Source organism: Platichthys flesus, chromosome 3, assembly GCF_949316205.1.
Source record: "Platichthys flesus chromosome 3, fPlaFle2.1, whole genome shotgun sequence".
Lineage (NCBI taxonomy): Eukaryota > Metazoa > Chordata > Actinopteri > Pleuronectiformes > Pleuronectidae > Platichthys > Platichthys flesus.
Window position 1 is genome coordinate 2,977,156 of NC_084947.1, and position 26,771 is coordinate 3,003,926.

At 44.8% G+C, this 26,771-nt stretch overlaps 1 protein-coding gene across 1 annotated transcript; it reads left to right on the forward strand.

Annotated features, from left to right (window-relative positions):
* The first annotated feature begins 1,169 nt into the window (after positions 1-1,169).
* Positions 1,170-25,866, forward strand: mmp11a (matrix metallopeptidase 11a). Its single transcript, XM_062381363.1, is given in 16 exon segments — positions 1,170-1,489; positions 10,093-10,310; positions 14,176-14,319; positions 14,966-15,099; positions 15,603-15,859; positions 16,307-16,511; positions 17,113-17,373; positions 17,477-17,665; positions 17,705-17,807; positions 20,593-20,701; positions 21,637-21,702; positions 21,856-21,929; positions 22,017-22,110; positions 24,009-24,204; positions 24,769-24,859; positions 25,620-25,866. Coding segments are annotated over 16 exon segments (2,301 nt in total). The 5' UTR covers positions 1,170-1,384; the 3' UTR covers positions 25,675-25,866.
* Positions 25,867-26,771: the final 905 nt, after the last annotated feature.

The following is a 26,771-nucleotide window of genomic DNA, read 5'->3' on the forward strand; positions in this document are numbered from 1 at the left end:
CCACCACACTGGAATCAAAAGCTAGCCAGGCTAACTGTTTCCAGTCCTGATGGTGAGCTAAGCTAATTTCCTGGACTCCTGCTCTGTCTGCAAGAAACGAACCCTTCTTATCTCTTCATCCCACTCGGCAAGAAAACAAACGAGCACACTCGGCAAAAAGTCTTGAACCTTTCATTTGTGCAGCTGCTCGTCAGATGGACTGAGTCATTTTGTGACGGGGCGGGACACAAGCGTAAAAATACTCAGACAGTTGTTTGTTCATAGATGTGACTTGTTCGTGGGCCATTGTCACAAATGCAACTTACAATTACAGCTTAAGCCTGAGGGTAAAGGCCAAACAGCGCTGACATTTGACCAATCCAGTAACAGCCTTGAATCTAATTGGCCACCGTACGTAATACATCTGCATGTCGTAACATTAATTACAGTTTCCGATCCAGAAATGAGCAGTGTCACCTTCCTGGAAAGCCTTTCCCTTTTTCTCTTTCATTACACTCAGATTTTACTAGGGCTCCTTGTTTCATCACCAAAGAGCCTGCGGAAATCTGACAGCCATTACACAGGAAAGCACCGCTGAATTCTTTACTTCTATTAGTGGTTGTAATTATAGAAATGATCTCAAACCGACTCACAAAGAGTTATTTTCTGAACAAAGGGGCCGAGGCGGGTCACAAACCACCGGTGGGTCCGGCAGGGGAGCTTCATTCTCCCCCCTCTCACACTCTGAACCCCCTTTTCTTTGAAACATTTTAATTGAGTACTTTGCCTTATGGGGACCTTTGTTTCTGAGGGGATTGATTAATCTCATGCCTGTGCATTAACTACAGGGCTGAAGTGAGGAGGCGGTCGGTCTAACTGGAACCAGACTGGCTCGGTTCAAAGTTCAAACATCCACCTTCCAGCACCTGCAGAGCCCATTAAACATCAGGCTGTATCTTGTTTGTTTAAACTGTACAAATACAGAAATGTATATTTAAAAAAAAAAGAGGAATGTATTTATCTGAGTACAGAATGTACTTCTGTGCAGTGTCTCTGATCGCTTGATCTCTCCTGACAAAACTCCATCTTGGATTTTTTGGTCTTTATGAAATCAAAAGCTTCATCATCATCATCATCATCATCATCTGTTTCGAGTTGACGGGCACGCGGCGGAGAAGGGGTTAAGAGTCACGTGGTCGCGCTTGGTATTGTCCGCCTCGGGCTGTTGGGGAAAAAACTGCATGTGGAAGAAAAAAAAAGTGAGGAGAGAACAAAGAAATCAGAGTCTATTTAAAGAGGAGCAGCCCGTGAGTCCCGCACTGCGCCCCGCACTGCGCCCCGCACGCACCGCTGCGCCCTGCACCCAGCCGCCCGTGCACCCCCTCGGCTCCGGACCGCGGAGAGGATGCGGACTTCCCTGGTCGTGTGCTGCTGCGTCTTTGCGCTGCAATGCCTCCCGAGCGCGCTGTGCCTCCCGGTGCGGGGGTCCGGCCGCTACAAGGTGGCACCGGTGAGTCGCTTTCTGTCGCTTCCACGGAAACTTTCCTCTGCAGCAGGTTTGGAGACTTTCGCGAAGGTTCTGGAGCAGAACGAGACGCGTCGGTTCGACTTTGGTCAATATTGCACGAATGAAAAGAATAACTTTTCATTTTTAAAAGTTCTGCAGTGTTTACTTATTCATTCTTTACCCCCTGCACACACACAGACACACACACACACACACACACACTCACACGTGCAGACATGCATACACACACACATTTGTGCACACAAACACACGCACATGCACGCACACACTCATGCACAACACTTGTTTTCGTGTTCAGACTTTGCAATAGAATGAGTCACTTTGCTCCAAAATAAATAACATCCACTTGACTGCATGCAGAATTAGTTTCAGGGTAAATATACACTTGTCTGCAGCCACTAGCCACTAGCCTCCCCCATTCACGGGCGCGCACACGCACGCCCCTCTTCTTTGGAATCATCAGCAACAATGACACTGATGTTGTAATTAAGAAAATAGCTATTTTACGCGCGCACACGGAGCTGACCTGTCACTGTAATTAGTCCGCGAGCTGCTCTTACTTTGAAGAAATGACTATCATCACTTTTTATTTTGATTTTTGTTGTGCGTGCTCAGCAGCACTGCAGACTCTCAGGACTTGGCAACACGATCTGACGCGCTGAGCTCTCCGTGCGCGCAGGGTGACAGCAGAGTGTTGTTGTTTTTTTGAATATGGTCTGATCTCTGGGGAGGAGAGAGAGAGGAACTAAATGCTGCTGAGTTGCTCTGTCTGCGGGGCAGGAAGCTGTAATAACAGGTGTTACAGGCATTTTGTCAACAACACCATAAAAGACAGGGGTCCTCCATATGGACCCGTGACGAAGGCGTCAGTGGCCATAATACATATTGCGTTATGCATTTTTATCTTTATAGACTCACTCATAAACCTCTTCCATGTGTGCACAAACTTTATGTTTCCTACTTTTGTATTATAACATTTCTACCGTAGTGTTGTCAGTTTTAATTTAGAGCCTTACTCAGCTCGTTGCGTTCTGATCCCTGAAGCCAAACATCTACAACTCTGATGACACAGAGCGTTGCTGGTTTAGCATTTGTGCTTTTGCACAGGAAATTAAGTCATTCATCAAAACAGAGGGACAGCTGGGAGGAGAAGAATGTGGGATTTCAGTGAGAGCTGTTTCAGAGGAGGATGCCAGTGTTTGGAAATCAAATCGTTTTTGTTGCTGAAACATCACGAGACACATAACGAGCACAGATTGAGATATAAGGTCCGCGGCTGGCCCTGCACAGCAATATTTAAAAGTGCAATATTCTTTAGATTTAAAATCATTCTATTATCAGAATTGCATCTACCTGCTAGTTGATGGTTGTTGGTTCTGTTCTTAACTCTGATCCTGTCGACCTGCTGGGTGTGTGGAAGTATCTCATGCACCTGAGCTGCTGGTAGACGCTGGATGCCCAGTATCTTCTCTTTTGGCCCTGAGCTTCTCAATGCACACATTTAAACTTGTTTTACTTTAAGAACACAAGTGGGCAAAGAATGAGCATGAACAACACTTGAGAAACTGCAGGAATGGAATGAGTTGGTAGAAAGATGGTTTTAAGGTTAAATAAAAAGTAGAGCAATGTAAAAATACTTCAAACAAATATGTTTAACATTAAGGAAATATTTGGTACGTTTGAAATTACAATTCAAACCGAGTTTACACTTCCAGCCTCCGGGAAATAACCGGAATATTCCTGCAGCACTTGCGGACAAAAGCTCTCACCTTGTCCCTAAGGTGCCATCTAACTGCCAGACTTTATTTCCTAAGAGTACATGAATACAGGAAATGAAAACACAATCGAGAGGCTACAACTTTAAACGTTACATAAACGAGTGACAGCTGCAACAATCACTGGTATTTTCCTGCATAGTCCTGTCAGAGCAGAAGAGTCCCAGGCAGCAGATGGCTCGTCTAACAACATCCTGACTAAATGACTGGGAGGTGATTACGTGACATGTTGCATTCAAGTACAATCGGATTTCAAATATATATGATCACCTACAGGAGGAACCACACACTTTAGACCTCCAGGTTTTTCCATAGTGCATCATGCACAACTGGAGCCGATTCTTCTACAATTGACAGAAACTGAAAAACAGAAGAAATAAAAAACATGTCAGCTGCAGTTATTCCTCATTTTTCCACACTTTCCTCCAATCTTAGCTTTTTTACTTTCACACGAACGGATTGCATTTATCCTGTTCCGGTCTCAGATTAGGACGTGGCAATAAAACAACATCAACAATTATTGAAAAGATGATTTTCATCAATAGCAATGTAACAAAACTCAGGAGCAAAAAACGTATCTAGATCATTTTTAATCTATAGAAATACATGGCTGTGTCACGCAGCCCTCTCTCAAAGCTGGTAGACGTTCAGTGTGCGATGGTGATGAGGAGCTACAAGAGCATTAAACATAATCTGCCCCCCCCCCCCCCCCCGTCTCAACAGGCAGAAAACATCGTGCACGTTTGATTTCAGCAAAAACAATCGTGCTGTTCGATGGCGTGTTTCCATCAGATTGATTCTGTAGCATTAACTCTGTGTTTTTCCATGCTTGAGTCTTTCAGACGGTTTAATCCACAGTAATCACAGTCAGGCCGCTGTGGTGTTGCGACACATCGTTTGTCGACTTTTACTCGATGTTTGATATTTTGACCAGGTTTCCACACGTGAGAAATTCAACAATTTTCTGAGAAAACACATTATCAGGACCGCGCTGCACATGGGAAGACAGCTTTGTTCAGTCTGCTGGTCATTTCACTGCGAGGTCTAATCTGTAGTTTTGTCAATTTGTTCCCTTGGTGTTGACAAAAGAGTGGGCGATTACACAGGCCCGGACAGGCCCCAGTGTCTGGAGCCTCCATGGCAGTGGGAGACACACAGTGCCTGTTTTCTCTCTGCACTGAAAACCTGAGTCCTTCGGCTTACGCTTTTTGTTTTGTCCCATCATGTTGGTGTCTTGGGGGCGAGGTGATTGGTCGGGGGGAACTGTGAGAGCAAAGGTGACATCAGAGCCGGTCCGGGTTCCCATTGAGCAGAACTAGGTCACAGCTGCGTCGGCCTGCGAGTGGTCAAGGACACACAACAAGAGGGGGTGCAGTTAAAAAGCAACATGCACCCTCCATCAGTGGATCAGATGCTTTTGTTAGTGAGCATGAGGAGGGACCATCACTCGGGTTCTGAATCCAGCCATAACAAGACGAGGGGGTGGGGGGGGGGGCAGTAAACTCATTAGGATTCAGCTAACTCCATGAACCCTGTCACCGGGTACGAATCGGCAGGATGGAGTCGGCTCTTGAATTCATTAAAGTGCACATCACTGAATTTAAAATATTCCACAATAATCCCAAACAATCAAAGAAAATCCACTTCCTGATAGAACAACTCTGACATCATCATTTGATCATTTTGAAAGGCGTGTTTCCGGTTTTACAACAGCACAAAGTGACAGATGTAAACAACAGTGCTAGCTCAGAGGTTAGCAACACACCAGGACCTTTAACAAAAAATATTGAGCTTCAATTACTTTAAAGGATGTAAATGTCATTACTTTTGAAGGTACTTGGTAATAAACGTAAAAGTATTGGACATGTTGACGCTTTGGCCTGATGGTGACGCTTGACCACAACTGAGGGAAGCACCAAATCGAATTCTTTAATTCAGTTCATCTCGATGGGGACGTGGATGTTGAAACCAAACGGCAATATGTCCGAATTACTATAATTAGATTGAGCTTAAATTTGTGGGTTTGGAAACACACTCCAATTTCCCTTAGAAGTAGAACTGGGTTGAACCTTCAAGCCGTTCAACTGTGATTTCCCGACGTCACCTCTGACCTTGTGACTCGACTCGTCTCTAAAGCAGCCGTCTGTCGAATCAAACAATGGCTTGATAAAAAGAAAAGATACCTTGAAAAAGCAAACTGAACAAAAGAGAAAGACACCTGGTACCCATCACTCCCCTGGGAAAGTCTCCTCACTCATTATTTCACCTCAGTCATCAGTGGAATCATCGGCAGGTCATCGTGAGTCTGACGAGCCGGAGGAAGAGTTTCCTTTGTGCCAGGAAAGATGAGAGATTTCACCGGGCGGCCAGATGTCGTGCATCACCTTCCACCGCCGTGTGTTTCTCATTTTCTGATGATATATCGGATGAGGAGATTAAGAGGAGAGATAACAAGGGATTTGCTACCCCCCCCCCCCCCCCCCCAATCTGGCACAATGCCTCCTCTCCACTGGAAGCACACCCTTCAAATTGAAATCTTATCTGTCTCCTCAAGTAAACACTCGCCTATGACTTACTTCCTCTCATCCAGATTAGTTTCTGTTGGACAGTGAGATACCATGTTGACGAAGAACTTCTCAGTTTCCTGTGAGAACCACTGGCAGCATCACCTGTCAATAAACCTCAGATACATGTGTTCATGAGTTCGGGACGTTCATAGAACTTCAGGAGGAATTCTTTGGATCCACTTTTTATCATTTCCTTTCAGATTAACCAAATTCCTCTCAAGCTTTTATTCTACCGCTGCTGCAGTTATCGATTTCCTCCTGCCCCGACCGGGAAACACATTTTGCGTACATTTAGTGTATTTACGTGTTTTTAATTTTGTATTGACTACGTATAACATCTCTCTGGCGTCTTTTCTCTACTTAGTTTTGATTGGTTATAAATTATCAGCAGCTCTCTGATCGAAAAAGAAAGGAAATTTAAACATTATTTAATTCAACAAAATTGACTAATATAGTTTGTCTGAGTAATTTTGTTTGTTGAATCAAAGTTCAGTCAAACAGGAGGAAACAGTTAATTTGTTGGGGACTATTTCCACCAGCGGATGAATCCATTTTGGCGCTCTCGCTAGTTTGCAGGGAAGCCCCCGTCACAACTTAAGTCCTGCTGTCAGGGTTTGAGAGAACTTGAAGATGTAAGAAACAACAGGAAGAAAAAGACACAACAAATGCACACAAGCAGTGTGGTGCAGGGCGAGTAGAACTGGGACAGGGTGAGGGAAGTACCACGAATATCAAAGTACTTTAGTTACTGCACCTAATTGCTTCCACGTTTGTCTCTAATGTTTTAAATGAAGGCTCTCGCTCCTCAAGTGAAGACGTGAAGCTGCTCTGAGGTTTCTCAAGTCACACCAGCGTCGAGAAGAACGTCTGCTCCGCCTCCTGTCTCAGGTTCTCGGTCACGTTAGAGCACGGTGACCTGACGGGGGTGACGGAGGGGGGTGGGTGGGTTTGTTGTTCCACTGGAGACGCTCCTCAGACGCAGCGTGCTCAGACATGCCCTCTGAATACCACTGTCAGATCCCCTGCACCGCGTCTCCCACGTCTTGTCATCACTGTAACCAGAAGCTGGATGTGTCCACACTTGTAATGGACGCCCCCCACTCCCTCCTCCTGCACCACCATCACCAGCTCCTTCACATGTTCCCAGCGTGAACAAGCGTCTACGAGGCCCTCAGGCTTTCAGGGGAGTTTCGTATCTCATCACCCACTTTCTGCACTCTCAGCGGAAAGTGACAGACTAATTGTCCCGAGGGGATTTTTTTCTCGACCCCCCCCGTTCTTTCTCAGAAGTCGTCACACAGTCTCCCGACAGGATTTCCATTGTCTGCTGTGAAATTACACGTGAACACGCAAGCACGGCCACAAGACCCGTGTCTCACTGGTTGACTCACGGCCGTGGTATCACCTCCTCCGAGTGAAAACAACCTCTAATCTCACTCTTTAAGCCTCCTCTTACAGCTGAGCCTCAGATTTAAAATAAGTGCACGGAGCTGTTTTACACAGGTGAAGGAAATGGAACAAATCAACCCATATTAAAACATCTCGGAGAACTAGTTTCCTGAGTTCCTGAGTCAAACATTTAACCCTATAGCCTATAAGCCTCATCATATTCCAGATTTCTCTTAATGTTTATTAATCTGCAACTGAAAACAAATTTAGTTTGTAAAGTGTTAATGAGCTGTATTTAAAGACTTATCCCCTCGGTAAGATAGGTAATACTTTTCCTCTTTCTCCAACCTCCCAGAAATGAAGCCAAAAAAATCCTGGATGTGAACTCTGCCATTTTGTACAGAGGACACACTTTAGATTGTCTATCGAAGTCCCACCCGTACAAGTCGGGCTCAGCTCCAAATCACGAAGTTTCACCCCGTTTTCTTTTTACGTCATCAAATAGATAATTAAAACCAAACTTACCGATAAAAATATTGCCACCAGCCACCAGGGGGCGGTGGAGGTAATAACCTTTCAGAACATTTCGGTTTTTGTTGTTATTTGTCGGAGGTAAAGATTTCAGAAACTCATTAACTCAGTTTCATGTTACACGTCTATAGATAAAAAAATAGCAGGAAACAAACCGGATATCGTAGACGGAGCTAAATCTATTGTTTGGGTTTTAACCTTGAACTTTGATGTTCAGTCTGTTGGGAATCAGGAACCTTTAGTGTGTAACCGTGCTGCGGGGTCAGACAGGTCAAACAATCCATTTGACACGCCGGCGGGACGGGGGGGGGGTGTTTAGTCCTATAACCACTTTTCTGAAATGACAGAGGCGGCTCCCCCCTCCTCCCCCTGTGCACACACCACTTAGAATTAGCCCAAGTTTTACGACCCTGTAAGTCGACCCCCCCACTTGAATGGGATCAGGCAGCGGGCAGCGTCGGTCTTAACTGTCTCGTTTGAGGACAGAGGTTTGCTTGTGACCAGGTGATTGACAGCTCAAGTCCCAGTCCCTGAAACGACTGAGACTTGGCGAGGGAGCTACCTGCCACCGAATAAGAAATGAAATAAATACCAAATCCTAATTGAGCATTTTCCTAAAAGTCACATTCATGAATAAGCCTAAAACTGTAATTATTTACTGCTCCTCAGGTCTTTACAACTCCCCCGATGCTCCTCAGGGGAGGTGAACCCAGTGTCCTCGCTGGCTGCTACATGTGGGCTGTTAGCTTTCCTCAGGGTGAATAAATGAAAGCAAACAAAAGGAGATTGAGTTCCATGCTGGTTACGATTTCCATCAGTTTCATGTCATCATGTCTTTGCTCTGATAGGTTTCAAACCTGCTTTACACCTTGATAAGGGTTGGGTTGTTTATCATCAGGTTGATGTCGGGGGGGGGGGGGGGGGGGGGTGGGGGGGGGGGGGCTGGTGCCACATGTGTTTTCTTTGTTTACAGTGCAGCCGTTTGTTTTGGGACGTCTTAAAAAAACTGCACGGCACGTAGAACCCCCCCCCCCCCCCCCCCCCCCCCGACCTTTTTAAAATGAGTAAGTGCTGAGGGCGTTAGAATCCAAGCACTGAAATCTCCTTGAAACAAAGTGAGACCCGGGAGGTGCAGGGGTCGGAGGGGCTGTTAGAGGAGGTGTGTACTGTTTGTTCTGTGATCCAGGCCCATCAGTCACAGGGTTTCCTGCAGTCTGGAGCACATTCCTCCATTCCTGCTGCGATTTGTTCCCCATAACCTACAAACAACAACCAGTTTGAGACCAGCAGAGCCGAGGGAGGGAGGCGGCTGTACACACAACACAAGCACAACTTCCACTCGGCTCAGATAAACATCCTGCACCTCGTTGTTTTGGATTTTATGGATGAAGTGTGAAAAAAGTACAGTTTATATGGCTGTATCTTTAAGTTCAATATTTCATGTGATGTTTGATTTGAAAGCAGTTGCATGAAATGAAGTTGTATGAATAGGATTCTGTATTCATACATAGTTAATCGATAGCAAACCAGACTTGGTGACGTATTTAACAAGCTCAGAGGTCAGGACCCAGGTTTAGGAGACGTTAGCAACACCTTATATAAGCAGCATACTTCATAACCCAGTTATATTAACTTTCTTAATGCAGCTTTCACTTTCTTTCAAACTGATTAAAGCCGACAGCTTCTCACCTGCAGCCCTCAGCGGGAACCTGCCTCCATCCCAGCAGTGATCCTAGAACAGTTCAGAAACAGGCAGCGTGAGGGAACCGAGGTCAAAGGTCAGAGTGATGGTGGTCTTCAGACCCTCTGGAGAAGATGTGGGAAGATTCATTGGATGTGATGATAGAAGTAAATAGTTGTGTCCCTGCACGGTTGTAGTTACTTGCAGCGGAAACAGAAGTGCACTCATGCTTGTGTGATAGGAGGAGAACACCCAACATGTCTGTTCAGTGCAGCGCTGCAGATGAGGCGGCTCCCCTCTGGAAATTGCTTTCGTGGAAATGAGCAGAGCCATTTCCTCAGGGGGGGTGATGGGGGGGGTGTTAACGATAACGGGACACTCTGGTTCCGAGCGTCTCCTACCTCTCCTTTTTGGTGACGTGATTATGAGTGCGTGGTCGTCATTAACCTCTGAGTTCATATTAAACTCGAAATGCCTTGGTGGATGAAATATATCATGTGATTTCTAAGTGATGGTAAACCTGCTAAATTCCATGTGAGGCTGTGAACCTGATGAAGTGCTCCTCCAGATCAACGACCCTCTGCATGTCACCATGAACCTCCACCGAGCCAAAGACGACTAACTGAAGCGCTGTTGTTCCAGGTCTCTGAGAAGTTCCCCGACCTGAAGAAGAGAGGGAAGGCTCCTCACGCTCAGGACTTGGTGAAGGAGACCAGTCTGTCAAACAACACATGGAACCGGCCGCGCTGTGGCGTACCCGACTACCCCGCCCAGAAGGGGGTGCACCATCATGGACGACCCCGCCAGAGACGCTTTGTCCTCTACGGAGGACGTTTGGACAGAACGGACCTCACCTACAGGTACAGATCTGCACACACATAATCGGTCCTTAACAGTGACAGCTAGTGACCCCCCCCCCCCCCGTAACCACATATCACAGCCGCTTGTTAGGGTTGTGTTCCTGTGCACTTCTTTTCCTCATGTGATTTGAATGAGAAAAGGAAAAATTAAAGTTTGTATTTTCATAAGACTCCATCCAGCTGGCTTCCTCGTCCGGCAGGAAGAAATCTGAGGAGGCAAATGTAAACAAAAACTACAAAATAGTTTATTTTCAGGTAATCATAAGACACGTTGAACACAGTGGAACGTTTAAGAGCTATAGAGCAAAGACATTTCTCCTTAAGAGTCGGTGGAGACCAAAACCAGAGCTACGACTGGAGGTTTATTAGACCTGACATTCTTCAGAGGGAAACAAACATGACTCCATGTTTAAATGTTACATGTTAAATTGGATCCCCTGTATGAAGCACGTAGAAAATGAAGTCTTGAAATTATGATTCTATCAAAAGGGGGGTTGCTGGTTTTCTTTCATGTGAGGCCTTGGCACCAGCGAGTGTCTGGCAGTCGTCTGGTGGCTGCTGCCGCTCTGTCTGTGTCTCCTGGGGTCCCTTTCATTCTTTAACTGAACAGTATATTAAGACAAGCAGAGGGCGAGAGAGGGAGAGAGGGCGGGGGGGGGGGGGCAGAATGCTTTTATTAGCAGCACCGGCCACAGACTAATAAGATTCTGCTGCTTTGGACCAATAAGACGCTGACGACGGTGGCACCTGACAGAGTGATGTGGTCAAACGGGTCCACGGAGTCAGAGGAGACTCCTGTCGGACCTCACGGGGCCACTCCGGCTCCTGGGGCCTTTCAGCAGCTCAGATATGAGCGTTGACAGAGTGGAGCCGCGCTAATGATTCCCCCGTGTTTACTTCTTTATTCAGAATCAGCCAGGATTTGGAGCTTGGGGAAGCAAGTTGGGGCATGACCCCCGCAGTCACGCCGGGTCGGCTGAGAGAGCTGTTGTTGTAGCTGATTTAACGGCTGCTAGCGAAGCTGCGAAGAGGCTCTCAGGTGGTCGCCAAGCGTTAAAGGCCTGAGCTGGTTGTGGTGTCAAAGGTCATTTGTTTCCACATATATATTCATATTTACAACCTCATTCTTTACATATTTACCTCAATCATTACACACACACACACACACACTAACATACCGCCCTGCAGCCCCAATTACTCAATAGAGCACCAAATGAAAATTAATCCACCGGTGAAAGTAGTTCCTGACTCCCAACAAATGCTTCCCCTTGTTTGTTTGATTAAAAGCTCCAGAGACAAGTGAAGTGTGAAATTCCACTGAAAACAGAGGAACCGAGACCAATTTGTACGTGAGCATCAGCCTCGCTGGTCCAGAATCGAGTGAACACACACATGTGTTTTCAGTGAGGACACCGGGAAGTCGATAGCTGCAGCAGAAGGAGGAAAAAAAGGTTGAGAGGAATTTGATTTATCTGAAAGGAAATTATAAGAATACCTCCTGAAGTATCTGAGGTGCTTGTGTGAATCCAGACGACAAACTGGTTTGTTTCAAAGCAGCAGGCGATGGTGCTGCTGGTGCAGTTACAACATCTGCATTTCCCTCAAATGAAACCTGGTGTTGAGATATTCAGAGCTCAGCCGTGTGTTTCTGAAGAGTCATATTCCACAACGTGCTTCATCTTTAATCTGGAGGGTGTTTGTGCAATACGTGATAAGCTGGAGGATTTCAAGCTACGTGAACTTTGCACGGAGGAAAGTCCCTTTGTGCAAACTTCAACGCAAATATTTGCACCGTTGCAGGAACACGCTGTTGATCAAACAAATTATTTCCAGTCTTTTTTAATACCATGTTGTTCCTTTGCCGTGTTTCTTAAATGCTCAAATCTGTCAGAAATGTTCCATGAGTCCGCTCCACCTCTCTGTAATGATAAATCCAGTGGTGTTTATATATATCGAACGTTGCTCTAAATTAAGACCACTTGTCCCTCTTGACCCTCGTTGCATAAAGACAGAGCTGAACCCGTCCTCAGCTAAAGCTCACATGCTCTGGACTGACATGCCCTGAATTCTGCTTTGTGCCATAAAGCAATGCAGCGTTCTTCTTCCTTCCTTCGAGCGTGGACAGCCGTCTCCTGATTGTCCTGCTTGTCCTGATTGTCCCCACTGCTGCAAATGTGTGTCTCAACTCCCCAGAATCAGAGACACTTAGGAACTGAGTGAAGAAATGAAAAGGAGATGCTCACTCATGTCTCATATCTCATCTCGTCTCTAATCGAATACTGCGATACCCCCAGGGAGATTGTGTTGACATCATTATGTGTGTTTGTTAGTCAGCAGAATCACTACTGGACGGATTCCCTCAGAACCTGGTGGAAGGATGCAGTGTGTGTAGTTGTGTGCAACTTGCTCCACGGAGACTGTTGGGCCTCGGGGGGAAGAACGAGCTGTTCTGAGTGACATTCTATTTTTATTAAATCATCCTTACATGGCCTCCAACATGCTGCTGCTCTGCTCTCATCGAGATCCTACATGTCCAGACTGCGCAGCGTGTCATGGACCTTCTGCTCCATCTCCACCCGGGAGCTCCAGATCATTCCATCTGTCCACTCGCTCGCCCTCTAAAGCTTTGGAATGGTCTCACAATAAGCTTTATGTCTTTTTATTTGTCGGGATCACTTTGAAGTGGAAGCAGCTTGTGAGTCTGTGAGAGGTGCTGTGTTAACAAACACTTGCTTTGTTCCTTCAGACCTGAAGATGAGCCGAGCTCCTCCGTCAACAATCTGCTCATGTGCTGAATTAACAGAAAACTAGAGGTTAACACATATTTCTGGAGTCGGGACACGTTTAACCCGACTCAGCGTAAAGTCTGGAGACAAGGGGGGGGGGGCAGCTTGAGTCTAAAGTTCAGAAATACTCCCACGAGGAAATCATCCCTGATAAACAAGCTCTATCTTATCGGTGTTTATTCTTATTGGGAGTTTCGTGACCGTGCTGCAGTTATGTATTTGTGGGCGGTCAGGTTGCCAGGTCTGGTTGCATTGTGCCAAAACCCCAAAACCTGCACTTACCAGTAGCAGCTGGCAACATGTGCAACAGACGTGAACGCTGCGCGATCAAACATGTCGGGACAGACCCACACTTCACCCACAAGAGAGGTTTCAGTTTCCATCAGCACTTCTCTCAGAATGCTGAACTGTCCCTTTAGCTGTTTGGCAAGGAGACATGTGAGGAGACTGTTATTTAAAGGAACAGTTTGGGAAATTATACATATATCATTTTTTTTGAAAGCTCTATAATTAACCAGTTATTGTTGTTCAATTAAAACAAATATTATCCATGTCTGAAAAATGCTGCTTTCACACTTTTGATTGTGCTGATTTCGTTTTCTCCCTGTGAGCTGCAGGTTGAACTCGTGGCTCTTCTCATTTTACAAAGTCAGTCAAATTCCACTTTTTAATTAACAGCTGATAAAGTCGCCCTGTCGTTCCGGCTGACGGTGATTTATTCCAAACTGACGTGGGGAGCATTTATTCTCATTTCACTGATTTGATGCCAAGTGTACCCGATGCTCTATATCATTAATGACGTGTTTATGTGCTGATGGTAAGACGAGGAGGTTTCTCCTCCTCTTCCTCCGGGGATCACACTGGGTGGTTTCATCTCAGAGGAGACGGGAGGAGATGATGCAGGGAGCCTGAGGGCCTGAGCTCTCACCCCCCCCCCCCCCCCCCCCCCCGAGATATCAGATTAGAGGGAGGTGTGCGAGGCCGGTGGTCCCGCTCTGCCACTGCTGCTGTACATCCTGTGTGTGCATTGTGTGTGTGTGTGTGTGTGTGTTTGACACCTGCACCCACTTCCTGTGCAGGATCGTGAGGTTCCCGTGGCAGATGGGCGAGGAGAAGGTCCGACGTGTCTTCAGGGAAGCGCTGCAGATCTGGAGCGACGTCACCCCGCTCACCTTCACCGAGGTCCACAGCGGGAAGGCCGACATCCGCATCGACTTCACCAGGTGGGAGCACGACAGACACACAAAGACGCTTTTTTAAGAGACAACGAACAGGAGCCTGAACACAAGATGTGAAGGAAAACATTGATAAGATGCTCCAACAGGATATATTTCATAAAAGGACTTGTAACCTTCACTCACCAAGTTTGAAATCGGCCTCATCGCTGTTATCGTAAACGTACGATACAGTGCGACATGGTTATGATTTGATATCATCTCCGTCCTACAGGGTTCTGCTCTCAGCTCTTGTTTAGTTTCCCCCCCGACGATGAGCAGATGTTCCTTCTTCTTTCTTTTCGTGGATTTCTATGATTTCCTCTCGTCTGCAGTCGCCTCAAACGATCCCGAGCTTCTCCCCGTCACGCGAGGCCAACACTGTGTTTTCAATCCACTGTGTTTATGAGTGAGTGCTGGGCAGAATCAGATCGGATCAAATCTAATTCGGACGAAGATCTTCACGGAGCCACGAAGATTCAAACGAGAGACAGACGAGCAACAACGAGCAGAAGACAAACACCACGGCTTCATGTTCTTCTGATCCGTGCCTCATTCTTAAAACTGATAATCAAATATCATCGAGAATGTTTTCAAAGGTTTTGATTTGATTTCATTTTATGTGAACCCGAGCGTTTGTTTTACGAACCTGTAGATACTGGCACGGAGACAACCTCCCGTTCGACGGCCCGGGTGGGATCCTCGCTCACGCTTTCTTCCCCAGGACCCACCGACAGGGGGACGTCCACTTCGACTATGACGAGTCCTGGACGCTTGGAAACCACATGGGTGAGTGAGACACGGAGAAACTACACACAAAGGTCTCTCCACTTTAATGCTTCTGGTAGAACAGACAGATTAGAAACACCTTCATCAAACAGCTGCAAGTCAAACTGAAGAGTTTGTCAAAGAGAAAAGTCAAAATTCTTCACTTTTATTTACAAACTTTTAAATAAAACCATTTATCAAACTCCCTTTTTCCCAAAATTCTATTTCTCAGAGTTTCAAATACTTTTCATTGTTTTCTAAAAAGACCTTCAGACAGTGAGTGAAGCAGCTGAGGTTTGTGTAACCTCTGAGGTTTTGTGTAACCTCTGAGGTTTTGTGTAACCTCTGAAGTTTGTGTAACCTCTGAGGTTTTGTGTAACCTCTGAGGTTTTGTGTAACCTCTGTGGTTTGTGTAACCTCTGAGGTTTGTGTAACCTCTGAGGTTTTGTGTAACCTCGGAGGTTTTGTGTAACCTCTGAGGTTTGTGTAACCTCGGAGGTTTTGTGTAACCTCCTCTCCTGCAGGCACAGACCTTCTCCAGGTCGCCGCCCATGAGTTCGGGCACGTCCTGGGCCTGCAGCACTCACGCGAGCCAGGAGCCATCATGTCCGCATACTACACCTTCTCCTACCCGCTGAGGCTGAGCGAGGACGACAAGCAGGGCATCCAGTATCTGTACGGAGCTCGTCCACAAGTCCCGCCCACGCCGCCACCACCCCCGCCCCCGCCCCCGCCCACCCCTCCTCCCTCCAACCCGGAGACCAACGAGATCCTCACCAATGTGAGTTCAACCGATGAAGGTTCAAAAGAAACTCAAGACAGGATGTAGTTCATTTTAGGAAAATACGTGATACATGACGTGAGATCAACTCTTTCTCATGAGATTCACTGGCTCTGTCCTTTAAGAGGAAGTCGTCTCAGTGGAGCCGTGAATATCAATGGAGCCGCATCGTGACAAAGTGTATTTCTGAACCGTGGATGAGAAACGAGGCTCCACCTCAGATCAGCTTCTCCTGTAAAACTTGTAACTGAGACTTTTTACACTGTAATAAATCCCCTGAAAGTCTTTGTGATGGTTTTGTGGTGAAAGTCGTCTTCGGCTGGAACTCGAACCCAAACCCTTCCTCTGGTTTACCTTCAGGCAGTAAAACGCCTCTTTACCACTTCATCTCGCTGCAGTTAAAAGTCCCTGTGGTTAGAAACACTGAACCATGTGTCTTCTCTCCAGCCCGACGCCTGCCAGACGGACTTTGATGCCGTGTCTATGATCCGAGGGGAGCTGTTCTTCTTCAAGTCGGGCTATGTGTGGCGGATCCGGGACGGGCACCTGGAGAGCGGCTACCCGGCGCTGGCGTCCCGGCACTGGAGGGGGATTCCCGACAACATCGACGCCGCCTTTGAAGACAAGTCGGGGAACATTTGGTTCTTTCAAGGTGAGCGGGCGCCGCTGTCCTGTGGTTTGAGATTTACATGTGAGGACATGGAGAAGAAACAGAAAGTGTGACGCACGCTCAGGAGAGTAAAACAAACAAACAACAACTTTTATTTAAAGTTTAATGTCTCATGGTCTCGGGGGCTGGACTTGTTCTCTCAGGAATCTGCCAAAAGATTTAATACAAAGTTTATTTAATCAGAGTCACAGGAAACATGAGATATGGGGTAGAGTCTGACGGTAGCTGTTGCTCCTGGGAAAAGTCAAATCAATCGATTTTAGAAAGTGTTCCCGACAAAACATCTTAGATCTGTTTCATTCCCCGATTGAATAAAGTCTCTAATGGCACAAACTGATAATAGATAAAAATAAAAGACTTTGACGTGGACTCGCCCGTTTCCTGGGATGAGGAATCGAACCTGTGACTGAGTGGTTCAGTGTCCTCTTGCTCTGATGCTGTGTCAGACTGAAACAAAGGTCAGGTCTGGTCACTCCAGCTCCATCAGGAGGAAAACTCTGTGCAGGGGACGAAGCTCTGAAAAATATTTTAGTTTCAGACACAAAAAGAAATGTACCCACCGTGTCCCTCCGTCCTCCTGCAGGTGAGAACTACTGGGTGTTCGATGCCGAGATGCGGATCCGAGGGCCGGAGTCCATCCGCAGCCTGGGCCTGTCGGTGTCCGGGGTCCAGGCGGCGCTGCGCTGGGGCCACGACTCCAACTTCAACACCTACTTCTTCAAGTCCGGCAGCTACTGGAGGTTCAGCCCCCGAGAGAACCGCCTGGAGTCGGTGTACCCGCGCAGCATGCAGGACTGGAGCGGCGTCCCCGAGGACGTGGACGCAGCTTTCAGGGACGTCTACGGTGAGATCCGGGAAACAAGAGAGCAGAGTGTATACATCTAAAGCTTTTCACGATTGATGACACTGATTCCTTGACGTGTGATCGCCTGCTGTTTGTCTTCCAGGCTACGCTCACTTCATCCGAGGACGACAGTACTGGAAGTTTGACCCCGTGGGTATGAACTCTCTGGAGGGATACCCCCGCTACATCGGCATGGACTTTTTCGGCTGCAGGAACGCGTGAGTCTTCGGCATCGGAAGAATCAGGCGACTTTTTTGTTTTTGTTTTTGTTTCTTTTTGACAATGAAGAGGAGTTTGTTTTTTTGGTGTGTTCGGATTCAAAGGGGGCGAGTTGACCTCCTTTGAATCTGTCTGTGCTTTACTCCATTCATTGGTTCTCAGATCGACTTCAGCTTCTTCTCAGGAAAACCAAGCGACCTTTCCTCAGACCTGGCGCCTCCTGTGCAGCTATACTCATATTTATTTTGCACACTTTGTCCCCAGAAGCCTGAGATCAGGGCCCTGTATGAACCACATGTGAACTGTTCTCACCTCCTGTCTTTGAGCCTGACGATGACACCAGACTCAAGTCCGTTTATTTCTTTGTCAAATCGTGGATGAGACTGAGATTCTGTTGTGTTCGAAGAGTCACAGCTAGAAGTGTGGACGTGAATTTAAACCCAGATATCAAAGATCCTGCGATTTTAAAGATGTGACCACACGTGCAGGAGATTTTCTGTCCCTCGCTCACATGAACTATACAAATACTAATTTGAACCAGAAAAGTAAAATCAACGTTTGCTGCGTCGGGATAAAGTCCGAGGTCGTTAAAACTTTACGGGGGAAGAGGAGGGAACATTAGGTTAATACGTGGAAACTGGGATGGAAACATGATATTACTGTTTAAAGTATCATTTCAGGTTATAGGTTTTAAATGTGTCACCCCTCAGAACGCAGACGTCTGAGTCAGCTGCTCTGGACATTTGAGAAACTTTGAGAGCTCGTTCAGGCGATACAGATAAAAAGTAAAAACCCTTTTCTGCTGCAGAGAGATCATTGTTTGATCCGGACCATCTCCTGCTGCTTCCCGAGTTCATGTCTGAAAACATTTCATTTGCACTTTATCGCATTTAACTGAACAGATGGAAGAAGCACTTTCACACTGGCAGTGAGAGAGAGTCTGGACCTGGTCCTGGTCTCTGATGAAGACCTGAAAACTATTTATTCTCCTCGTTGGGATCAGATTCTTCTTTCTGTTGTTGTGACTCGACTTTCCTACATTAAATCTCATGTTTCCTTTGTTTCCTCCCCAAATAAAATACACATTTTCCAATTCAGTTTCCACATGGGACAAAAATGTGATAAAATAAGCGCGCCTCACGTCTTGGTGTCACTCTTCCAACACAGCGAGTCATCTCCACTCATCAGTCTGCAGGCCTCTGCTGCAGGAAAAGCTCCAGGGCGCCACCTAGGGTGCAACTCTGTCTCCCTGCAGGCGGAGACAGAGTCCCTCACGTTTCTTGAATCTCTCTCATCCTGGATGAAGTCATTTCTTCTCCGCCACATGGTGCTGTGTTCAGGTCGGGGGGGAGTGGAACCCATTCAGGGACGATCAGTGGTTCTCAGCTGGCTCAGTCACTCAGCAGCAGACTTCAGCTTCCACCCGGATCCCAAAAACACAAAGAGACAAAACTTTAAATCTGGAACTCTTTTTACTAACTGCAATCTCTGCTTGTCTTGTTTTGTCATTCATTTTCCAAATACGCTCAGTTCATTGTCATGTTTGACAGTGAAAAATCAAATCTTCACATATGAGAAGCTGGAATAAAATTAATATTTGATATTTTGCCCCAGAAAATCAGTTAAATGTCCCAAAATATGAGGATTAATCAAAACAAAGATACAACCGTCCATCATTTATCTTTCATGTTTTTATTCTGTATAGTTTCTCTTTTTGGAGGAAACTTGAGTTTAGTACTAAAAGGTCATGAATGGTTCCAACATCTTGATTAAAATAACCTCAATAATAAATGATTGTTCTCACGACTCTTCAGATTTACCCGATGAACTAAACAAAGAAAAGTAGTTAAACCTTCATAACTCAAAATATGATAAAACATCAGTCACATTTTATTCAGAATTCAGGAGTTCTACCAGAATACTTTGACTCACATGGAGGACGTGAGAACTTCTCCTCTGCTGCTGAGTGGACGGATCTGGTTTGAAACCAGTGCGTCCAGACCGGCGGGTTGAGACCCACTGGTCCTGCTGATGGGGACGTCTCCTCCTCTGCGTCCCTTCCCACTTCAGGTGCTGCAGTGTACCACAGACAGAAGTGTGATACCTGTGGGCCTTGTGTCCCTTCCTCTCGTTTGTCTTCCAGTGCAGGACACTGAGTCGTTACAGCTTCTTTACAGACGTCGTTGTTCGAATCATTTCTTCAACTCATTTCAAGTGTCGACTTATTTACTGCTTTGAAAAAATATTTATACGCAATCGACTTAGCAAATGTTTCTTGTACATACGTGTCCTTGATTATTATGTTTCCCGACGGATTAACTTGTACATTGAAATGTATGAACCGCATATTGTTTCTTTCTAATAAAATTATAACCTTTTTACCAAACTGCCTGTGGTGAAAGTTTAAATACACACACACTATATATTTATATTCTATTAATACTTGATTAAAAAGTGAATTATTGAATTTGGATTTGCAGAGAAATACATTTTTATCTAAATGTCAGATTGTGTCAATTTAACTGTGAAATTTACTTTTCAACTGAATCTTCATTTCTATCATCATTTATCATGATCACTAATTTGCAGATCAAACAAATATATATATATATATAAATATAAATCATTTATAAGCTTTGACTTATTAAGTGATTTCTACAAAATAAATATTTCTTTAAAGAAATGTTGGAGTATTTAAATAATATTTCAGTCATCTAGTCTAATCTTAATTTGTTTTAATTGTTATTTCTTGCACTTTATTTCAAAAGCTACATTTCACATGATTTACATACACAGTTTAAAAATCCAGCATGTGTTTTTTTATCATTGATTTGGACGTAATATGTTGTCGGTGTGTGGGGTGGATGGTGTTAATTGATCGGTGGACCTGATTGGCCGGTGCCGGGGCAGTGGAGTAGGGTGGGGGGGGGATGTGTGTGTGTTTGTGTGTGTGTGGAGGGGGTGCTGTTGATTCACTGATGGTTGAGTCCTGGTCGACAGTGAAGCAGCAGCAGCAGTGATGGCTCACAGCTTCACTCAGGAGTATTTTCAGATCCCTGTGGTGACCCGAGCGTACACGACGGCCTGCGTCCTCACCACTGCTGCCGTGGTAAGAGACAACAACAACAACAACAACAACAATGACAACAACAACAACAACAACCAGTCAGGGGATCCTAAACTCTGAGCTCCAGGTTGAGATCAGCCTGAAAACATCCACTTCAATCAGCATAATCCAGAATACTGCTGAATAAGAATGTTCAAAACTAGATATTTCTAAACTAGACACTGATTACGTTAACAAGATGATGAATACAATTAGTTTTCCTAAAGGTTTTTAAATTTAAATAATTCAACGACCAATTCCAGGAGACGTTTCTTTATTTCCTGAGAAATTAAACATCAACAAGTGGATGTTTCTTATCTTTTAGAAAAGTCTAGAAATAGCTGAATGTTAAATCTCTGAGCCAAAGAAGTTGAGCTGCAATAAAAATGTAAATTGTTCTTGTGAGTTGATGTTTTAACTTGTACAAGATGGAAGCAGCTGAAGCGTCAGTGGCAATGTAATTGGTGAAAGTCGTAAAAGAGACAATTTGATTTATGCATTTTAAACAACTTTACGTGTCAGTTGAGATGTAACAGATGAAAGCAGCGTTAGTTAATGAATAAAAGAAGATTTATTTCAAAGTGTCAGTTAATGGGTGAAAAGGGCGAAAGCAGCTGAAGCGTAACCACTTAACGAGTTCAAGATGAAAGAAGTTAAAGTTAATCTTTGAGTTGAAGTGAAGAATTTAAAAGTAGCTGAAGGGACGAGGTTCAGGATTTAAGTTGAAGTGTAAAAAAAAAAAAAACTACTTTTTAAAGTGGAAGCACTGGAAACATTGGTGTGAGAGCACTGGCAGCGTGGATTTAGATTTCTCGAGCTGACACGTTAAATCACAGAGGAGATTAAACACGGAAGCAGCTGAAGTTTTATTTGAGGTAAACATAATGAAAGTACTTCAACATCTGGCTTCAACACGTCTTCCCGTGTTTTTCTTTTAGCAACTTGACGTCATCTCCCCCTTTCAGCTCTACTTCAACCCCGACCTCATCATCCGCAGATACCAGGTGACATTTATCCACTATTTGAATCCACTTAAAACATGTTGGTGTCTCTTGTGTTTGTTTCATCGTTTAATATTACTGCGTTAGAAGCTTTGTGTACTTTATGTTATATTTGTATTATTGTATATTTACACTATTTTTGTCTCCGTATCTCAGATATGGCGTCTGGTCACCAGCTTCCTGTTCTTTGGTTCTCTCGGATTCAGTTTCATATTCAACATCATCTTTCTGTATCTTTTTTTTAAGAGAAATATCTCAGATTATCTTTAGACACTCTTCTCTAAACCAGCCGCAGCAGAGCCCTTGACTTCAGGAAGGTATCGATACTGTCGGATGCTGGAGGAAGGTTGTTTCCGGGGAAGGACGGCAGATTTCGTTTTCATGTTCCTGTTCGGAGGAGTCGTGATGACCGTATCCTTTGAGAGGCTTAAAGAAAAACAACTCAAAAAACAAACACACGATTCCAGTTTGTTTACAGAAGAGAAGTTTCACCTCCATCGTTCGGTCAAATGACAAAAAAAGGGATTTTCTCATTCCCATTAGATTCTGATTTCTGGTGAGAACCAATGGAACGAAATTAAGTTTAGAGAACAGGAGATAAAGCCGGGGGAACTAGACGGCTTCAGTTTGGATTGTGGGAGGATGTGGAGACGCGTTTGATTGGAAACCATCAGTTTATTCTATTAACAGCGAAATGAGCTTCGGTGTTTATATATGTGAAGTCAGATAAATGGAGTGGACTGAAAAGTACAGTTCTTAAGTTAACCCCTTGTAGACGGATGTCGGTTTGCCTCAAACCCCATTCTGGTCTTAATGCAGCCGAGGTGACGATTGTGCCTGATGGTGCAAATACTACACATACCAAGGAAGGTATTGGAAGCACTCTGCCGCCATCTTGTGGTCGGAGTAGAAAATACATACTAGCCCCTTGGGACTGTGCAGCAAAGTTATTTTGAGGTATTAAGCTGTATTTGAAACACTGTTATGATGGAACAGCAATGATTGTACAGAAAACATATGTTGTTATTCAATTTCAAGCAAAGCAGCATCAATATAATATATAACAATCTACATACCAACATTTTTTAAATCAAGGTTATGCCCCATTATGCCTAATGTCGCTAATTTGCCTCAAACCTAAATTTATATCTATACTATATGCTATTTTGAAATTAACAATCTCCACTTAATTTAGGATCTCTATGACACGCAAAATACACCAATCATATTTTTTTATATAATTGAAAATTAATTCAGACAGTAAGGGGTTAAAAAGTTAAAACCATCGAATTATCTGTGAAATCCCTCAAGATTATAATTGTGTTGTTTTCAGAGTCGACACTTTTCACGTGACAAGCTGGATGATAAACACTGAAGTTTTAATATGCTCCTGTTTACTGAGGGAATTTGTCTGATCCTTGTTCTAAATTAGGACGTCCACTGTCCATAAACATGTAATGGACACGAGCCTGTGCGGTTTTGATGATGCTCAGCAGTTTGCAGCCTGAAGCTCTTGTCCACATTCCAGGGTAATGGTACAGTCCCAGCTCTGTTTACTGCCCACGTGCCTCTGGGCTGTTGTGAAACTGTCGGTGTGCAGATTTATGGCTTTTCTCTGGAGCCGCAGGTTTAAACGCAGGTACATGACGACTAATTGTACAGTAACGTCCGGGTTGTACAGTGTTGACTGAGTCTCAGGATGGTACTAGAGGAATGTAAGGGGATGGCTTTTATTGTGAAGGGTTCAGCGTTTAGTAAATAACAACATGAGGTCTGAGAAAATGTTTTTGAAAAACTTCACGCGTATAATTATTTAGGGAGGAAGTTTCAGGTCTTTAGTCAATAAAGGTTTTCAGGAAACTGCCTCGTCTGTACAGTCGCTCACATGTTAGAGGCGTGTTAATTATGGTTTGTTTACGTATGGAAGCTTTTTCCTGTCAGGAAAATAAAAATACAAGCTGTAAAGAATTTAAAAAAATAGTCCTTACACGTCACCATGAGTCGAGATTACATTTAAATTATACGAAGTTGAATTTGGACTATTATAGTCAAGTTAGTCATCTATTTGGATTTACACTTTTAATATCCCTAATGTTAAATTATTCTTATCCAGACAGGAGTGGGCTTCCATACTGGGGAGATCAGAAATGTGTTAGACCACTTCACACTGGTTGGACTGGGTTGAGTTCCTCAGGTCAATATAACAAACCGAGCAGCTTTATCTTCTGGGGAACTTCTGTCAAACTGAAATCAACTTCTGAACGGACTCAAATCAAGTGACGATCTGAATTTAACCTGAAGCTCTGCAGCTGCTCGGTCTGATGGCCGACGTCTTCTTCCTGGGTCAGGCCTTCATCGTCATGCTGGTGTACGTGTGGAGCAGAAGACATCCGCTCATACGCATGAACTTCTTCGGCCTCCTCGACTTCCAGGCCCCGTTCCTCCCCTGGGTGCTCATGGGGTTTTCACTGCTGCTCGGAAACTCCGTGGTGGTCGACCTCCTGGGTGCGGTAACACACACAGTTCACCAGAAACCAGCCACATCGGAGCATACACCTAGACCAGACCTGGTGGTGTCAGAGGGCTGCAGTGCACTATTGGGGAAAAAAAATGTCAAGCTAATATTGTGTTGACTTGAAAGGACCAAGATGCTCAGGTAGCTCAAACTGGTGATATTATCTTGAAATGTGATCAGATGCCTCGAGTGACTGATCCACAATCAGCTTCAACGGGTCAATTACCCACAAAGTCAATAGCTCATTGGTTGATTTATCGGCTCCTGACAAAGACAACGTTTTGTAAAGGATCATTAGTTACTCACTGGTCGTCTAACTGGTGCAGTGCCTGTTTGCTGTCTGCTGTCCGTCTGACCTGTGACTGACATCAGGCTCCACGTACAGACACACAGAGGTTATTAAGAACTCTCATGTAGAACCAACGAGGAGTTTGTCTCTGGACACCTTCTGACTTCCATATTTCAAGTATGATGCAGGTGTTGTTATTCATAGCATGAGATTTGTTTATGGCCTGTCAGTTCCTAAAGTCATGTGACGTTCCCTCCCTCCTCAGGCATCAGCGTCGGCCACATGTACTACTTCCTGGAGGACGTGTTTCCAAACCAGCCGGGAGGAAAGAAGCTGCTGACGACACCGGAGCTTCTGTGAGAACCAGAATCCATCTTCTCTCTTCTATAAATCATAAATCACAGGCCGGACACATTATGACAAACACTCAGGAGCACTTCAGAGTCAATTATTGTAATCAGCACGTCTTTGGATTGAGAGAGGAAACTGGATGTGACCCACACAGACACAGGGAGGACTCAACACATACAGGTCTTGGACGGTCATGGGGTCTGAACCCATGACTTCTTTGGATCTGTGTTATTTGGGTTTGGGTTTGATGTTTTTACACAGAAATTAAGTAAGTTCAATAGCAGCAAACAAACAAACCTTACCGTGTTTGTCAGTCGTTACTTTATGTTCAACCGTTTTTTATTGTTTTTTTTTGGGTAATCAATACAATACAATACAACTATACAATTATACAATTACAGACTACCCCATGAAGCAGCAGTACATACATTTAGATAGACTTCACAATATATATATAAATATATGTATATAGGAATATTGGATTGGAACAATACATGTAAATACAACAATGCTGCAAGACAAAGAAAAGAAAAGAAAGAGAGAGGAAAATTAAATAAAAATAAATAAATAAAACAAACAAATAGGTAAATAAAGTAAAAAATAAAGGAGGGGGGTGTTGTTGCCATCTAGTCTCTCTCCTGTAGTGGGCTTTGTATCTCCAGTTTGAAGAAGGACATGGTGTCAGTCGTTACTTTAGATAGATAGTTAATTTATTGTTGTAATTTATAATTGCTGCCGTAACCTGGTGTTGTTCTCTCCTCGCAGGCAAGCGATGTTTGACGACCAGCAGCCGGACGAGGAGCCGCACGACTTCAGCTAAGAGCCCGAGATCATCGGGAATCTGCTAAATGAGCCGGTGAAGTCAGAAGACGAGCCCGGAGGAAACTTAATCACAGAACATTTTGTCTTTTCTTTTTTACGATTTTGGGATTCGATGACACCGGATGTTTGAATTTGGTGAATTTGCACTTTGAGGGCTGAGGGGACTGAACCAGTGACCCCCCCCCCCCCCCCCCCCCCCCCCCCCCCTCGGCTGCCGGTTCACACAAACTGCCGACGGCCCTGAAATCCCATCAGGCCCGTCCGCTGTACTCCCCCACCCCCCCCACCCCCGCTGCCTTTGTGGCTCCAGCGCCGGGGACCAAATGGAAACTGCTTAGCACAACAACTCGCACACAAGTATCTGTGTGAGCCCGACAACAATCACACAATCTCCTGGCTCGCGGATAAATACAAGTCACTGCTGAGTTTGGACTGTTCGGCGATATGGAGAAACCAGTGTGTGTCACGTCAGGATGGAAAATTATCTACAGGATCATTTATAGTGCGATTAAAAAAACCTCAATACTAACCGGCCTTCATATGAATACTCATAAATTAAAATTTAAATATAATATTTGTTGTCTCTGTGTTTTTTCTCAGTCTTAACCTGCAGCTCTGCTTGAACATGTCAACCTGCTGTGAAGTTCATAATAAATGGGACTAAAACATACGTGGAGCTTTTCTCCAGGACCACTGACAGTTCACTCACACATTCACAGCACTTCCCTCACTTAGTTCATTGTCTATCACTCACACGTCTCTGTCATGGTGCAAATTTAGTTCCCAGCTCACGTGCACATGGAGTCTGGAGGAGCCGGTAATCATATACATATACTTAAATCACCATATACATTTATTTAGTGAAAACTAGGGTTGCAAAGAGGCGGGAACTTTCCGGTAAATTTCCGGTAACTTTCCGGAAACTTTCAATGGGAATATTCAGCTCTGGAATTTTTGGAATTTTGAAAAATAAAATATATACGCAAAATTAAACGCTGAGCAATAAAAACATCATTCAAAACTCTATTTTAAAGATGTATGGAATGCAGCACACGCTGCCTATTGAATGTCAACCCTGCACTGTGCATAACTCCC